The sequence below is a fragment of the Cherax quadricarinatus genome, chromosome 72 (assembly GCF_038502225.1).
Source record: "Cherax quadricarinatus isolate ZL_2023a chromosome 72, ASM3850222v1, whole genome shotgun sequence".
NCBI classification, from domain to species: Eukaryota; Metazoa; Arthropoda; class Malacostraca; order Decapoda; family Parastacidae; genus Cherax; species Cherax quadricarinatus.
The window spans coordinates 5,608,358-5,627,218 of NC_091363.1; the positions used below are offsets into that span (position 1 = coordinate 5,608,358).

At 41.3% G+C, this 18,861-nt stretch overlaps 1 protein-coding gene across 10 annotated transcripts in view; it reads right to left on the minus strand.

Moving 5' to 3' along the window:
• Window positions 1-18,861, minus strand: part of LOC128705644 (uncharacterized) — a 123,554-nt gene that overhangs the window by 74,094 nt on the left and 30,599 nt on the right. For 5 of the 10 annotated variants that reach the window (XM_070100321.1, XM_070100324.1, XM_070100323.1 and 2 more), the window contains exon 3: window positions 16,374-16,457. The exons of 2 other annotated variants lie outside the window; for them this stretch is intronic. In XM_070100321.1, the coding sequence (XP_069956422.1) occupies window positions 16,374-16,457 (84 nt within the window). Of the gene's footprint in view, window positions 1-877; window positions 969-16,373; window positions 16,458-18,861 lie in introns of those variants that run through there. 3 more of the 10 variants (XM_070100327.1, XM_070100330.1, XM_070100328.1) reach the window with 3 other exon arrangements.

Genomic DNA, 18,861 nt, shown 5'->3' on the forward strand with positions numbered 1-18,861 from the left:
TTCTTTTAAAACACACGGTGTTACTTATCATTGATCCCAGTCTTTCTTTTAAAACACACGGTGTTACTTATCACTGATCCCAGTCTTAAAACACACGGTGTTACTTATCACTGGTCCCGGTCTTAAAACACGCGGTGTTACTTATCACTGATCCGTCTTAAAACACGCGGTGTTACTTATCACTGATCCCAGTCATAAAACACACGGTATTAGTTATCACTGATCCCAGTCTTAAAACACACGGTTTTACTTTTCACTGATCCCAGTCTTACTTTTAAAACACATGGTGTTAGATATTCGTCTCAATATCAATTACCTATATATAGTTTCTGTAGACACAGCCTAATGTATATTGATTTTTTCCAAAGAATTACACGTGATCGTAATTTGTCACAACAATCAATTTATTGTAATACACGTCAGGTTAGAGTCCCGACACGGGTCTATTTTCAAAGATCATTTTTTATATAATATGCAATCAAGATTTACGTCATTATATAAATCGAATCAGCTGGACACTCTCAAACTTTTTTATACAATTTTTTTATATAGTATTTTTTTTTATTTTGTACAATCACTAACCTTGTAACCTAACTTTCTTTAAAATTTACGTAATATAAATTAATTTACGTAACCTACGAAAGAATTTGTTTAACGAAGTTGACTGTTTTCCTTAGTCACAATAAAGTTGATTATATGGGCTTATTGTATCCAAATTATATTCTGTATCAATGTATTTTCTAAATCACAAATCATGTTTTATTTTTTTTTCTCCGTAGTTAGTTTTTTTTTTGTAGCGGTATAATTGTTTCTTTCAAGAGTGAGAATGTCACACTAAGAGGAAGTTATAAGGAACATGAAGCACATGGAGACCGACCAGCAGCTAGCAAGCACCACACAACACACCGCACGCCACCAACACCAGGCCCCAACTCCTGTGCTGCAAGCCAGCACCACCTCCATCCTCTGCCATCACTACACACACCCCTCTCCCTTCCCCAGCCAGCCTGCCACCCACCCACACACACATAAGGTTAGTCATACACCCATATTTTTGCTTGTGAGATCCACTCACCAAGATTACATATACTTCCTTTCGTCACTAGCACACACACACTAGCAAATTGTTACTTGCACTTGTTTATCACACTTTCTTATTCTTATATTGACACACGAAATGAGTCAAACTCGTATGATACATAAAAGGCTTGTGTTACAGTAATTTTCATACACAGTCCCTGTATTCTTACCATAGACACTGACCTGGAATGTAGGTATCAGGTGCGACCAATTTCCTCCTGTCCGGTAGAGACCATCAACGTGCTTAACCCTGTTTACACGTCCGTCTACACCCAACAAGCTGCGTCTTTAACCTAAATTTACTTCTTTTTATAAACCGAGATCCTCCTCACTCATACGTCACAAAAACTGAGACCCCCCTCACTCATACATTATATAAACTGAGAACCCCCCCTAACTCATACATTTACGCTTCAGCTCGTTTGACTGTAAGATAAACGTTGGCAAGGAGTCTCTGCCAGTTAGATGCAACCTGTGCTGGTAGAAACAAATGTATTCTGGTAGGTGCAAGCGTGGTTTTACACACACTAAATCAGGATGGGCAGTTAAAAACTGCTGGAGAGGCAGGCAGTGGGAACACGTTTACAATGTAAAGACGCAAATGAGCTTTAATGACATCACACAACAGGAAAACAGTCAGTGTAACATGTATAAACTTAGTGGTCACTTTATTAAGTACACTTCTAATTCTGGGTTGGGTCCCCCTTTGCCGTCAGAACAGCCTAAATTTTTAATGGCATGGAGTCAGCAAGGTGCTGGAAATATTCCCTAGAGACCCTGGTTCTCAGTGACATTATAGGTGTCCCGTAGCTCGATCATTAGCGCACTCAGCTCACACACTGACGTCCGGGGCTCGAATCTCCTCCGGTACGGCTGGAAAACATTAAGGACGTGTTTCTATAAGACACCTGCTGTCCCTGTCCCTGTTCACCCATCAGTTTAAAATGGGTGCCTGGGTGTTAGTCAACTGGTGTGGGTCGCACTGGGACAAAACTGACCTAATTTGCCCGAAGTGCTCAGCATAACAAGCGGCTTTCTTCATGGTAGTGTGCCATTGATGTCAGCTAGGCCTGTATAGCATGTACTTGTAGTAAATAAAGATATTATTATTATTATAGCATCACTCAGTTGCTACAGATTTGTCTGATGCACAGTCATGCTGCGAATCTCCCGTTCCATCGCATCCCGAAGGTTTACGCCAAATGTTGAACCTACCATCTCCATGACGCAGCAGAAATAGCGATTCGTCAGATCAAGCGACGTTTTCCCGATCTTCAGCTGTACAGTTAGGTGAACCTGTGTCCAGTGTAGCCTCAATTCTTAGCTGAAAAGAGTGAAACCCTGTGTGGTCTGCTGCTGTAGCCCATCCATTCTAAGGCTCGATATACGCCTTCAGATTTGCTCTTCTGCTGCTACTGCTGTTATTATTAATATCAAAGAGGCGCTAAACCTACAAGGGTCATACAGCGCAGGCTGCCACTGTTGTAATGCGCGGTTATCTGAGTTACTGTCGCCTTCCTGTAAGCTGAAACCGTCTGGCCATTCTGATCTCATTAACAAGGCGTTTTTGTCCATAGAACTACCTCTCATTGGATATTTTGTATATTTCACACCATTTTCTGTAAAGTCGAAAGACCGGATCAGTAGTTTCCCAGGTACTCAAGCCACTCTCTCTGGCACCTACAATCATTCCACATTTTCCCATTCTGATGTATATATATATATATATATATATATATATATATATATATATATATATATATATATATATATATATATATATATATATATATATATGTCGTGCGGAATAGGCAGAATTTGCAATCTTGGCTTAAATAGCAACGCTCATCTTGCCATATAGGACAAGCGAAAATTTGTGTATGCAATAATTTCGCCAAAATCATTCCGAACCTAACGAAAAAAATGTATTTCACTGTGTTTGTTTAGTATTAAATTATTGTAAACAAATCTAAAATATATTTGGTTGGGTTAGGCTAAAATATATTGTTCTTGTTATAATAAGGTTAGGTAAGTTTTCTAAGATTCTTATGGAGCAAAATTAAAAATTTTTACCTTAAAATTAATGAAAAAAAATATATTTTTAAACGTGTAAGAGAAAATTTTAGAAAGGACTTAATTTTAAATGAGTTCTTGCTAATTGACCAGTTTTACATATTCGGCACGACATATATATATATATATAACCCAACTAAACATATTTTAGATTTGTTTACAATAATAATACTAAACAAACACAGTGAAATATATAGGTTCAGAATGATTTTGGCGAAATTATTGCATACACAATACTTGTCCTATATGGTAAGATAACGTATTTAAGCCAAGATCGCAAGTTCTGCCTATATATATATATATATATATATATATATATATATATATATATATATATATATATATATATATATATATATATATATATATATATATATCAGGAGTTCCGTGATACCAATGAAGGACTTGAAACAAGAATTGAAACTATTCTGGTCTTCATGAATCAAAGTTGATTAAGTCATTCCTCACGCGCGGTATAACCTCAATGGGTTTATCTCTTCTACCTTGAATATAATGGTAGTGTGGTATGTAGGTGTGGGAGCAGGTGCAGGTGTTGTGTAGGAGACCGCCTCCTGGCCGCCTTCCTGGCCAGTCCCCGGCTACAGTTAACACATCTTGCTATAGCTGTTCCCACACCCACCACCACCGGTGTTCCCGTTCCCTACACTCACCTCCAATACAGTGTGACTTCCCTCCACCCACCTACAACACATTTACCCTTGTTGCAGCCACAATGATAGCCTTGCCTTGCGTCTTGTATTGTGGTAGCCTACTTTCACAATATACAAAACAACAGTTTACACCAATAAGCTAGACGCAGCATCTTGGTTACTGCTTCCTTATTGTTGTATATAATTAGTGTATTGTTCTATTCACGGTATTGTGCCTTTTTATTCGTTATGTTTCCTAACACAGGCCTTGCATCATTCCTGTAAACTGTGTATACCGTGGCTGTGACGTAAGTATATCGCTATTATAACGTTAGATAAGGAATACTTCCGATTTACTTTTACTGGCCTACTCCCAGCTCGGCTTTCAATCCATTTAAAAATAAATTATCACTACCAACAACCTAAGTAAAAATGAATGATTTTTTCATTCCCGCATGCACACGAGGCTGGCTGGAATCTTTTCACGCTGTACGAACGATTAAGCAATGTTTTCGATCTTAAAGAAGACCTAGAAAGAGGACGAGATATATCTTAATCTAAAGTGTTAACTACACTTAACCTGGTCGTCAAGAACATAGGTGGGTCATCTAGGCTGGAGTCCCTCTCATTACCTCCTATTCTCCAACTTCTGTATGATTCCTACGGGTTTAGAGATTCCCAGGGAATATAATTTGCCGTTTTTGTTGAAGTTTGGCAACAATTGTTTCTTTCATATAAGTGGCAGTTGTTGATTTTCATTAGTTGGTTTTGGCAATACTTCCTCTTGTTGAATGATTACTTATAAACAGCCTGATTCATCTGTGATCAAGACCGCGATCTGAGGACGGAGGATCGAGCTTCCAGCACTCCTTGCTCTGAAATAACACTCGCGGATTTAGCACTTCACATATAATAATAATAATAATAATTGATAAGCTTCTTTCTATACATTAGTTTATACATGTCAATTAATCATGTCATTTGTATACCGTACTTTTAGTTAGTCACTGTTAATAATAATGTCGATACGTATCTGATAATACTGTTTTAGTTATAATCAGGTGTGACAGTTATCCTCGCCTGGTGTAGGTCTGGCAGCATTTATGTTTTTGCATGTGGTACACATTTAACATAATTTCTTAATTTTTCCCTCATGCAAAGTTGATTTAATCTTTCTTGCCATCTGCTTTAAGTATGGTAACACCTCTGCTTCCTCGTGCCGCTTTAGTAATACGTTTAGCTTCCCACTGTGTTTAAATCTGGCAGTAATGGTCATCAGAGATTTTTAAAATCACACACACACACACACACACCTCCAAAGTAGTCTGGACAATTTGTAAGAGTGGTCAGATATGTGGTTGCTTGAATTCCACTCCATGAAGATTGGGGAAGGAACAAGAAGACCGGAAACGGGGTATAGACTAAGGAGACAGGCTGCAGACCTCACTCAAAGAGAAAGATTTAGCGGTGAGCATAGTGCTCGGTATATCGCCAAAGAGTCACATCATCCGAATAATGTGCAGTAAATTCTCGTCTAGCAAATCTAAGAATAGCCTTCAGGAATCCCAATAGCCATTCCGGGCCCTTTATGCAGTATACGTCAGGCTGCCTATCTTGAAGTATAAGGCACCTATATAGAACCCTCACCTGAAAATTCATGTTAAGAAACTGGAGAAAGTGTAAAAACATTTTATGTAAACTACCATCATTTTACTACCTTCCTATGTAAACTACCATCATTTTACTACCTTCCTATGTAAACTACCATCATTTTACTACTTTGCTATATAAACTACCATCATTTTACTACTTTGCTATATAAACTACCATCATTTTACTACTTTGCTATATAAACTACCATCATTTTACTACTTTGCTATATAAACTACCATCATTTTACTACATTTTTTTTCTGGGATCCACAGAAACTCAGGAGAGTAACTGGTCTGTATATTTCGATCTCTGCCCCATCTCTTCTGGGATCCTTTTCAACAAATTACAATAACCACCTGATAGGTCTGGCAACGATTATGGCCGAGAAAAACATGAAACGTTTATATATGAAGGTTTTGATATCACTGGTGTTGAGAGACTGGTGTGAGGGATGGAAACATCACAGGAGGTGATGTTTCCATCCCTCACAAGGCTCACCACAAAAGTTAATGGTGAGCCTTGGCAACTTTTATACTCTCCTACCATATAAATCACATTTAGTGATTTATTTATATATTAGGATATATACACCGAGAGGTGCATCTCTCTTGGAGTGTATATATGTCGAAATTTTACCAGAACCCATATCACAGAGATAGACTGGTTATAAATGACCATAATTTTTAAAGGGGTGGACCGGTAAGCCAGCGGAAGGCCTCGGTCAGATGACCAAAACCTCCAAAGGCGGGTCATCATCTGACTAAGACCCGCGTCAGGAAACATTTGTCCTGTTTCCTGACGAACCTTACCTAACCTAACCTATCACAGAGATGAAAGTATTCTTGTTTCGTGGTGACAAGGATACGTGCAGTCGATAGGCTTTAAGCCCCATTATTTAACCAAAAAAAATAATTTATATTTTTGCTCTTCTTAATAAATATAATTACGTAATCTGTTTTAACCACATATTTTCACGAAAAGTTTGGGTGTCATTCTGGCGAGGCAGAACAATAGTGAAACCTGCAATAAAACACACAGTCAAATTTTAACCTTTATTAGGGGAAGAATTAAGGGTGGAGACCACAATCAGGAAGTGTGTGGGATGCGCCCTCGTGTTGTGGCCCTTGAGGGTCACATACCAAGTTGATGATCCACCAGCTTGTGATGTGACGCTCCCTGCACCACACTTGTTACGTAGCCTTGAGGAAATTAGATACTTGTGGTTTTTACTGAGATTACCCTTAAAGAGTACTGTCTCTTGATCCAAGGAATTGGACCTATCCACCCTTTCCTCGGATCAAGTCTGACTTCCATTCCCTGGGCGCTGGGTCTTAAAAGCTTAGCGCATTCCTGTAAATAAATTTATCTTAAGAACATAAGAAAGAAGGAACACTGCAGCAGGTCTACTGGCCCATGCGAGGCAGGTCCAAGTCTCCTACCGGCTTAAGCCAATGCCCCAACCTAGTCAGGGCAGGTCACATTCACTTAAGGGAGGAACACGACAACTGACCTAGTAGCACAAGCTAGTCAGGTCCAACTCACACCCACCCACACCCACTCATGTATTTATCTAACCTATTTTTAAAACTACACAACGGTTTAGCCTCAATAACTGTACTTGGGAGTTTGTTCCACTCATCCACAACTCTATTACCAAACCAGTGCTTTCCTATATCCTTCCTGAATCTGAATTTTTCCAACTTAAAACCATTGCTACGAGTCCTGTCTAGGCTAGATATTTTCAGCACGTTATTTACATCCCCTTTATTTATTCCTGTCTTCCATTTATACACCTCAATCATATCCCCCCTAATTCTGCGGCTTTCTAGAGAGTGCAGATTTAGGGCCCTCAGTCTATCCTCATAGGGAAGATTTCTGATACATGGGATCAACTTTGTCATCCTCCTTTGTATGTTTTCCAGAACATTTATATCTATTCTATAATACGGTGACCAAAACTGTGCAGCATAATCTAAATGAGGTCTAACCAAGGATATATAGAGTTGAAGAACAACCTGAGGACTCCTATTATTTATGCTTCTTGATATGAAGCCAAGGATTCTGTTAGCTTTATTGCGAACACTTATGCACTGTTGTCTTGGTTTCAGATTACTGCTAACCAGGACTCCTAAATCTTTTTCGCAATCCGTAATATTAAGATCGACATTATTTAGTTTATATGTGGTATGGTTATTTTCCTGTCCAACATTTAGAACCTTGCATTTGTCTATATTAAACTGCATCTGTCACTTCTCCGACCACTGCATCTGTCTATTCAAATCTTCCTGGAGTGCTCGAATGTCCTCGTCAGAATGAATTCGACGGCCTATTTTGGTCATCGGCAAACTTGCTTATGTCGCTCTTTATGCCCTCATCAATGTCGTTTATGTAGATTGTGAACAACAGTGGGCCCAACATTGACCCGTGGAACACCGCTCGTGACACTTTCCCCACTCTGATTTCTCCCCATTTATGCAAACTCTCTGCAGCCTATTTGTCAACCATGCCTCTATCCAGGAAAAAATTTCTCCTATTCCATGTGCCTTAATTTTCCTCAATAGTCTCTGATGTGGGACCCTGTCAAAAGCCTTACTGAAGTCCATATACACAATATCATATTCATTACGATGATCTACCTCCTCAAATACCTTAGTGAAAAAAGTTAATAAATTCGTAAGGCAGGAACGCCCTTTTGCAAAACCATGCTGAGATTCGTTGATTAATTTGTGCTTTTCAAGGTGGCTACGAACTGCCTCGGCAATTATTGATTCCATAAATTTTCCCACAATGGAGGTTAGGCTTATTGGTCTATAGTTCGAAGCTAAGGACCTGTCACCTGCTTTGAAAATAGGTATCACACTTGCCATTTTCCACTTATCTGGCACCATGCCAGTCTGTAGTGATATATTGAAAAGATTAGCCAGAGGTTTACTAAGCTCCTCTTTACATTCCTAAATTTAGAACCCTTGCATACAGTTCATCAGGGCCTGGGGATCTGTTAGGTTTTAATTTATCAATTTGCCTAAGAACCATGTCACTTGTGACCCTAATCGTGCACAGTTTATTATCATCCTGTTCTACATAATTTATGATTTCTGGAATATCGCTAGTATCTTCCTGAGTAAAAACTGAGAGGAAGTATGTGTTAAAAATTCTACACATTTCCTTATCACTGTCTGTGAGCTGACCCGAGTAACTTTTGAGTGGGCCTATCTTGTCCCTGATCTTACTTCTGTATACCTGAAAGAATCCTTTTGGGTTAGTCTTCGATTCTCTTGCAAGTTTAACCTCATAATCTCTTTTTGCTTTTCTTATTCCCTTTTTTATTTCTCTCTTTAACTGAAAATGTTGATTTCTTAATTGCCCCTCTCCTCTTTTGATTTGCCTATATATGCCTCTCTTTTGACCAATGAGATGTTTTAATCTATTGTTCATCCATTTAGGATCATTTTTGCTTGATCTGATTTCCTTATTTGGAACAAAAGTTGTCTGAGCAGCTAGAACTATGCTCTGGAAAACGTCATATCGGCAACCATCACCACCTACCTGACCCATAGTCAGGTCATTCCAGTTCAGCCCACCCAAGTAATTTTCCAGTCCTATGAAATCAGCCAAGCGGAAGTCAGGGACAGAGACTTGATTGCCATTATTAGGGAAATTCCATGATATATTAAAACAGTGATTTGTGATCACTTCCCAAAAAAAATTTTTTTTTTCTTTTCAATTGGGGAAGAACTGATACAGCACAAGGGGAATGAGGGAGTTATCAGGTTTGATCCAAGGAGGTGGAGGGTGGCACCATATCTCAGTAATTGGTTTAATTTTGTGAAGAAATGGTGAAATAACGTAACAATCACATTACCTTATTTAGAGATTCCGTACATAATTCTGCTGGTATGGAGTAGGCTTAATATGTTCAGAGGAGACATTAAAGTAGCCGTGTCTGGTGACAAACTCTTATATCTTATCTTAGGTGTAGCCCTAGTGATGCTCCTGTAGTCGATAGGCTTTAAACTCCATTAACCAATCAGTAAATAGGAAAGAGGAAGAAGGATTTACAGGTTTTTATACTACGTAGACCCTTCAGGGGGGAGGAGGGTTTCTTTATGCTGACAACGGGCTCCTGATCTAACAGATCGATGCTATCCTCCCCTTCCTTGGATCTAACCTGATTACTTCGCTATATGAGCCTACGGGTTTAGCGCATTTCCATGGATATACTATCCTGAATGGGTCTTCAAGTCTTCATTGGAACCGCCAGTGTGATCTTAACGACCAGATCTATGATTCTCAGTGATAAACGTCTTTTATTCTCAGTGATAAACGTCTTTCATTCTCAGTGATAAACGTCTTTCATTCTCAGTAATAAACGTCTATCATTCTCAGTGATAAACGTCTATCATTCTCAGTGATAAACGTCTATCATTCTCAGTGATAAACGTCTATCATTCTCAGTGAAAAACGTCTATCATTCTCAGTGAAAAACGTCTATCATTCTCAGTGATAAACGTCTATCATTCTCAGTGATAAACGTCTATCATTCTCAGTGATAAACGTCTATCATTCTCAGTGATAAACGTCTATCATTTTATCTGGTGCGCACAATTCAGCTACACTTACAGTGATGCAGGTAGTGAACCCGGTTACGGAAGGATATGACCAGCAGTTCCTATTATATAAGAATGATATGAATTCCTCGTGTATGAACTGGTGAATGTAAACTATCAGGATGGTGAGAAATTACCAGTGTAATGAGAAACAACTTTAGCAAGACGTACTTGAGGAGTAACACACATTTGCACCATGTGTATCACTATTACTGAAGCATTTCGCCTACACAAAAGGTGTCTTAAGCAAGATACAGGTGAATACTGCATTGGAAGCAGTAGTAGTACTGACGTGATCAGTCCCTCACCCTTGATGGTAGGTGATCAGTCCCTCACCCTTGATGGTAGGTGGTCAGTCCCTCACCCTTGATGGTAGGTGGTCAGTCCCTCACCCTTGATGGTAGGTGGTCAGTCCCTCACCCTTGATGGTAGGTGGTCAGTCCTTGATGCTAGGTGGTCAGTCCCTCACCCTTGATGGTGGGTGGTCAGTCCCTCACCCTTGATGGTAGGTGATCAGTCCCTCACCCTTGATGGTAGGTGGTCAGTCCTTGATGCTAGGTGGTCAGTCCCTCACCCTTGATGGTAGGTGGTCAGTCCCTCACCCTTGATGGTAGGTGGTCAGTCCCTCACCCTTGATGGTAGGTGATCAGTCCCTCATCCTTGATGGTAGGTGGTCAGTCCCTCACCCTTGATGGTTGGTGGTCCGTCCCTCACCCTTGATGGTGGGTGGTCCGTCCCTCACCCTTGATGGTGGGTAGTCAGTCCCTCACCCTTGATGGTAGGTGGTCAGTCCCTCACCCTTGATGGTAGGTGGTCAGTCGCTCACCCTTGATGGTAGGTGGTCAGTCCCTCACCCTTGATGGTAGGTGGTCAGTCCCTCACCCTTGATGGTAGGTGGTCAGTCCCTCACCCTTGATGGTAGGTGGTCAGTCCCTCACCCTTGATGGTAGGTGGTCAGTCCCTCACCCTTGATGGTAGGTGGTCAGTCCCTCACCCTTGATGGTAGGTGGTCAGTCCCTCACCCTTGATGGTAGGTGGTCAGTCCCTCACCCTTGATGGTAGGTGGTCAGTCCCTCACCCTTGATGGTAGGTGGTCAGTCCCTCACCCTTGATGGTAGGTGGTCAGTCCCTCACCCTTGATGGTAGGTGGTCAGTCCCTCACCCTTGATGGTAGGTGGTCAGTCCCTCACCCTTGATGGTAGGTGGTCAGTCCCTCACCCTTGATGGTATGTGGTCAGTCCCTCACCCTTGATGGTAGGTGGTCAGTCCCTCACCCTTGACGGTTGGTGGTCCGTCCCTCACCCTTGATGGTAGGTGGTCAGTCCCTCACCCTTGATGGTAAGTGGTCAGTCCCTCACCCTTGATGGTAGGTGGTCAGTCCCTCACCCTTGATGGTATGTGGTCAGTCCCTCACCCTTGATGGTTGGTGGTCAGTCCCTCACCCTTGATGGTAGGTGGTCAGTCCCTCACCCTTGATGGTAGGTGGTCAGTCCCTCACCCTTGATGGTTGGTGGTCTGTCCCTGACCCTTGATGGTAGGTGGTCAGTCCCTCACCCTTGATGGTTGGTGGTCCATCCCTCACCCTTGATGGTAGGTGGTCAGTCCCTCACCCTTGATGGTAGGTGGTCAGTCCCTCACCCTTGATGGTTGGTGGTCCGTCCCTGACCCTTGATGGTAGGTGGTCAGTCCCTCACCCTTGATGGTTGGTGGTCAGTCCCTCACCCTTGATGGTAGGTGGTCAGTCCCTCACCCTTGATGGTAGGTGGTCAGTCCCTCACCCTTGATGGTTGGTGGTCCGTCCCTCACCCTTGATGGTAGGTGGTCAGTCCCTCACCCTTGATGGTTGGTGGTCCATCCCTCACCCTTGATGGTAGGTGATCAGTCCCTCACCCTTGATGGTAGGTGGTCAGTCCCTCACCCTTGATGGTAGGTGGTCAGTCCTTCACCCTTGATGGTAGGTGGTCAGTCCCTCACCCTTGATGGTAGGTGGTCAGTCCCTCACCCTTGATGGAAGGTGGTCAGTCGCTCACCCTTGATGGTAGGTGGTCAGTCCCTCACCCTTGATGGTAGGTGGTCAGTCCCTCACCCTTGGTGGTAGGTGGTCAGTCCCTCACCCTTGATAGTAGGTGGTCAGTCCCTCACCCTTGATGGTAGGTGGTCAGTCCCTCACCCTTGATGGTTGGTGGTCAGTCCCTCACCCTTGATGGTAGGTGGTCAGTCCCTCACCCTTGATGGTAGGTGGTCAGTCCCTCACCCTTGATGGTTGGTGGTCCGTCCCTCACCCTTGATGGTAGGTGGTCAGTCCCTCACCCTTGATGGTTGGTGGTCAGTCCCTCACCCTTGATGGTAGGTGATCAGTCCCTCACCCTTGATGGTAGGTGGTCAGTCCCTCACCCTTGATGGTAGGTGGTCAGTCCCTCACCCTTGATGGTAGGTGGTCAGTCCCTCACCCTTGATGGTAGGTGGTCAGTCCCTCACCCTTGATGGTAGGTGGTCAGTCGCTCACCCTTGATGGTAGGTGGTCAGTCCCTCACCCTTGATAGTAGGTGGTCAGTCCCTCACCCTTGATGGTAGGTGGTCAGTCCCTCACCCTTGATGGTAGGTGGTCAGTCCCTCACCCTTGATGGTAGGTGATCAGTCCCTCACCCTTGATGGTAGGTGGTCAGTCCCTCACCCTTGATGGTAGGTGGTCAGTCCCTCAAACCTTTATAAAGCATAATAAGAACATAAGAACGAAGGAACACTGCAGAAGGCCTACTGGCCCATGCGAGGCAGGTCCAAGTCTCCTACCGGTTTAAACCTAGTCAGGTCAGGTCACATTGACTTAAGGGAGGAACACGGCAACCGACCTGGTAGCACAAGCTATCAGATCCAACTCACACCCACCCACATCCACTCATGTATTTATCCAACCTATTTTTAAAGCTACACAACGTTCTGGCCTCTATAACTGTACTCGGGAGTTTGTTCCACTCATCCACAACTCTATTACCAAACCAGTACTTTCCTATATCCTTCCTGAATCTGAATTTTTCCAACTTAAAACCATTGCTGCGAGTCCTGTCTAGGCTAGATATTTTCAGCACACTATTTACATCCCCTTTATTTATTCCTGTCTTCCATTTATACACCTCAATCATATCCCCCCTAATTCTACGTCTTTCTAGAGAGTGCAGATTCAGGGCCCTTAGTCTATCCTCATAGGGAAGGTTTCTGATACATGGGATCAACTTTGTCATCCTCCTTTGTACATTTTCCAGATAATTTATATCCATCCTGTAATACGGTGACCAAAACTGTGCAGCATAATCTAAATGAGGCCTAACCAAGGATGTATAGAGTTGAAGAACAACCTGAGGACTCCTATTATTTATGCTTCTTGATATGAAGCCAAGGATTCTATTAGCTTTATTGCGAACACTTATGCACTGTTGTCTTGGTTTCAGATTACTGCTAACCAGAACTCCTAAATCTTTTTCGCAATCCGTAATATTAAGATCTACATTATTTAGTTTATATGTGGCATGGTTATTGTCCTGTCCAACATTTAGAACTTTGCATTTGTTTATATTAAACTGCATCTGCCACTTCTCCGACCACTGCATCAGTCTATTCAAATCTTCCTGGAGTGCTCGAATGTCCTCGTCAGAATGAATTCGACGGCCTATTTTGGTGTCATCGGCAAACTTGCCGATGTCGCTCTTTATGCCCTCATCTATGTCGTTTATGTAGATTGTGAACAGCAGGGGGCCCAACACTGACCCCTGTGGAACACCGCTCGTAACGCTTCCCCACTCTGATTTCTCCCCATTTATGCAAACTCTCTGCTGCCTATTTGTCAACCATGCCTCTATCCAGGAAAAAATTTCTCCTCCTATTCCATGTGCTTTAATTTTCCTCAATAGTCTCTGATGTGGGACCCTGTCAAAAGCCTTACTGAAGTCCATATACACAATATCATATTCATTACCATGATCTACCTCCTCAAATACCTTAGTGAAAAAGTTAATAAATTCGTAAGGCAGGAACGCCCCTTTGTAAAACCATGCTGAGATTCGTTGATTAATTTATGCTTTTCAAGGTGACTACGAACTGCCTCGGCAATTATTGATTCCATAAATTTTCCCAATATGGAGGTTAGGCTTATTGGTCTATAGTTCGAAGCTAAGGACCTGTCACCTGTTTTGAAAATAGGTATCACATTTGCCATTTTCCACTTATCTGGCACCATGCCAGTTTGTAGTGATATGTTGAAAAGATTAGCCAAAGGTGTGCTAAGCTCCTCTTTACATTCCTTTAGAACCCTTACATACAGTTCATCAGGGCCTGGGGATTTGTTAGGTTTTAATTTATCTATTTGCCTAAGGACCATGTCACTTGTGACCCTAATCGTGCACAGTTTATTATCGTCCTGTTCTACATAATTTATCATTACTGGAATATCGCTGGTATCCTCCTGTGTAAAAACTGAGAGGAAGTATGTGTTAAAAATTCTACACATTTCCTTATCACTGTCAGTGAGCTGACCCGAGGAACTTTTGAGTGGGCCTATCTTGTCCCTGATCTTACTTCTGTATACCTGAAAGAATAATAGCGATGTGGCCAGACATTATATATTTGTAAATTTGCGTCATGTATATATTTGTACATTCTTTGTTTAAACCAAATCGTTACACCTCAACACATCACATAAGAACACACTAAGTCATCTTACCGCATAAAATATAGCAAGCTTCATTACCAAGTTCTATATTTACCATATCAACATCCGGGGCCCCAGACTATTCAACATCTTACCAGAAGATATCAGAAACACGGCTGGAACAAGTGTAGAAGACTTCAAGAGGAAACTGGACAAGTATCTTCACCAGGTGCCAGATCAACCAGGCTGTGATAGATATGTGGGGCAGCGAGCCTCCAGCAGCAACAGCCTGGTTGACCAGGCAAGTACCAGACGAGCCTGGCCCATGGCTGGGCTCAGAGAGCAGATAAACTCTCGAAACTCTTCAAAGGTATATGAAAGAAAGAAATCTAGAAGCAAAATACTCTAGAGAATTATCTTAAGCAAATCTCGCTACCTATTGTTCTATACTTTATTTGTAAGTGTAATTGGATAGTTCGAATGCCAGAACATAGCAACAGTGTCGTGAGAGGCCAGCTGAGATAGCTATCACAAAACATAAATAAAACATACTAATCTCTTCTTTCTGCTAGGAATTAGATGGGATTAAACTAATTTAACCAATGTCGGAGGCAACTTGCCCAGCCAAAACACATTCCTCCTAATTATCCTATAAATATAACCGATGGTGTTAAAACAAGTATATCTTTAGCTTTTCAGCAGATCAAATTAAATCGACGCTCTACTGTGTATCTTGAGCAAATTTTTCCACAATGAGGGACAAATTCCAAGCGATTTGGCGAGTCATCACATTCTCTGGGAACCCATTTTTTTTTTATTTTGTGATAAATTGTACGAGACATCAATAAAAATATTATTTCTGGCACCAATTCGCTGTTCATTACTGTGTGGGAAGTAGAATGTTGGTGTCACGACCCAGCTTCGTGTTTCCTGCAGCACAAAGACAACTTAACCACAACAAGAACACTGTCTTTCTTAATGTTGCGTTGCTGATAGGCTCTGTGGCTAATACAATAACACGGTTAATATATATATATATATATATATATATATATATATATATATATATATATATATATATATATATATATATATATATATATATATATATATAGTTTAACATACTCCGTATTTTAGTGATTAAAATGTAACTGATGTTAGTATACAGGTGAAATGCCTCTTTACCACTGCGCAAGCTAAAGGATAACAAGTGATATTTATAATTTTTTAAGCAGAACTAACTTAACAGTTTTTTAAAAACGATATCATACAATCATACAAGACCCAGGAGTAAGTGGGTACGGGATCCAAAAACGTAATTTAAGCAGGCCAATATGGCTAAATATCGTTAGTGGTATACATTTTAGTCTGTTAGGTTTTCAGGAACACAATGGTGGCTGGCATACAAGAAGACATTGTGTCGAGAAAGATACATTACGGGTCCCACGGGATCATAGAAGGTTAGCTTGGTGATTATGAGAGTACAAAGATAAGTATCTCTCGCCAGTGTCGGGTGAGTAGAAGCACTCTAATGCAAAGAAAACATGATGATTCGACCCAATTAAGGTCAGTGGGTGAAGGCAGGTAAACAATGCCAGGTGGGTCAACACAAGGACAAACAAGGTCAAGTAGGACGACACACGGTCAAGCAAGGTCAGCGGAGATTACCGAGTAGTGCCTCATCCTGGTTGGGGATTGATGCTCCCAGAAGCCGCCATACATATGAGCTGGAGACATGGTCCGCCCACCTTCCTGCCCACACCAACACGGCGGGTCACACCGGGTCACACCAGACACCCAGAGGAAACACAAGTAGTATGAGTCCTCACAAACAAAATAAGCGTAAGCATTAAACAGTAAACTGGGAAACATAAAATAGGTCGAACTGAAACAAATATTAGCATTACAATAAACATAAGAATGATGTGTCAGGTGCTCTTGTAAGCAAGCGAGAGAAACTTTTAAACAATAAATACGGGAAGAAATTCATGTAAAGTAAGATAGAGAGAAAGCGAGTAAAAATATGCCAGACGAGGATGGAAGGAACGAAGATACGAAAAAGCGTGAAAAAAAAAAAGTGCGAGTTTCTAGACATGGAACATTGGAAATATTTGCAGAATATCGCTGTGAAGCATTGATAGAGAAGATGTAAATTTATCAAACGAGGGACTGTACACAAGGCGTAGAAAGCTACAGAATACAAGGCAATTAATGGTGTTAATTTACCGCAGCACTCAATAGACAAGGCTAACACTGACATCCTGTCATCCCAAAAAGCCCACTCTTCCCCAACTCTGATTTAATGTGTTCACGTATGCCTGGTTGATGCTGTGCCTCTACCACTCAAAATCGGCAACACATCCTCCTTCCAACTTTTCTGGAAGTTCCTTATACCATCTTCCATCTACACTAAATTTATACAACTCGCCTTGCTCCTTCCGTTGTATATGATCAGGCCATCTTATACATTTCACACCACCTCTTCATCTTCCACTTTCTTTATTTTTTATTACCTAATTAATAATGACACCGCATGATGAGGACTTAAGACACATGTGTAACACCCAGGTGTTGTACATGTGTCTAATTCCTCAGCTTGTCTATACTGTGTACCATTATTGTAATGACACTACATAACACAACTCACGCGACATATGTACTGCCTGCAGCCTCTTCCTGGTTGCAACTTTCAAACACAATGTTTAACACCATCTGTACAACACCACTGTACTCGGGTACATTTCTCTTTATGTATACCTTGACAAACATTATTTTTACAAATTCCACAATATTCTTACTGCTTTGTTTCTCTCATTTATTTCGTGAAGTTGTTTCCATAGACCCGATAACTGACACATTCACTCTCAAGTATGGAAACATTCACTTCTTTCAAACTTACATTCACCTTCTTCTTACTTCCTTAAACTCATCCAGCTAATTTTCTCTGTAGGCTATAGATAAAGAAAATGAAATGGAAGGGCTAGGGTAGGCTAGTGAAAAATATTGTTGACTAACTGAAAGATACAAAAAGTTAAGTGGCCTGACTATTTTGGGTGGGTTTTAAACCCAATAACAAAATCTCTGGGAGGAGGCAACCTTGGAGGGCTCCTAATTCAAGGCGCCGGAGCTACAATCTCTCGTATTTAACCTGATTAACTCCCATTTCCCAGGCACCGTACATCATTTACAAGCTTAGTGCTTCTCCATAATAATAATAAAAATATAATAATAATAATAAAATGATAAGCTTTTAATATAATAATAATACTAGAAAGTAATTATAAGACATAAGAATTCAAATTATGAGACTTGTTAAAAGTTATCACGAGAAACACTTGTCCTGTTTCCTGACAAACCTTACCTAGCCTAAGATGTGTTCAAAGTAATTATGAGACAGGTGTTCAGAGGTAATCGAAAGTAATTGTGATTTCTCCCAAAATACTAGCATTGAAAATATAACGAAAATTAGTTTGACATGCATAATTCAGTCTATATTCAGCACATAATAATATATCATCTTTATTTACTACAAGTACATGTACAAGGTGTACAGACCACAGCTAACATCAATGACATACTACTATATAGAAAGCCGCTTGTAATGCTGAGCATTTCCCGCAAATTAGGTCAGTGTCCCAGGATTCGACCCACACCAGTCGACTAACACCCAGGTACCCATTTTACTGATGGCTGAACATAAACAACCAGTGCAAGGAAACACGTCCAGTGTTTCCACCCCTTCGCCGGGAATCGAACCCGGACCCCTCACCGGGCCACAGGGCATTGTGTGGGTGGTAATCACTACCTACCCATGGTGTGGGTGGTAGTCACCACACTCGTGATGTGGGTGTTAGTTTAACATGCGACTTTCTATATAATAGTATGTCATTGATGTCAGGTATGGTCTGTGTACCTTGTACAAGTACTTGTAGAAATAGATACATATTATCATTATTAGCAGCATATGTGTAGAGAACCTAGGATAACCCCCCAAAAAAGTCAAAGTGGCTTACTTCCATTAGGGTTTAGTCAGCGCATACCCATTGGTTTGGGCGGTATTCACCTCATACCCATGGTGTGGGTAGTAGTCAGCACATACCCACGGGTTTGGGTGGTATTGAAGGAAATAAGTCACTCTGTCTGACTTTTTTGGGGT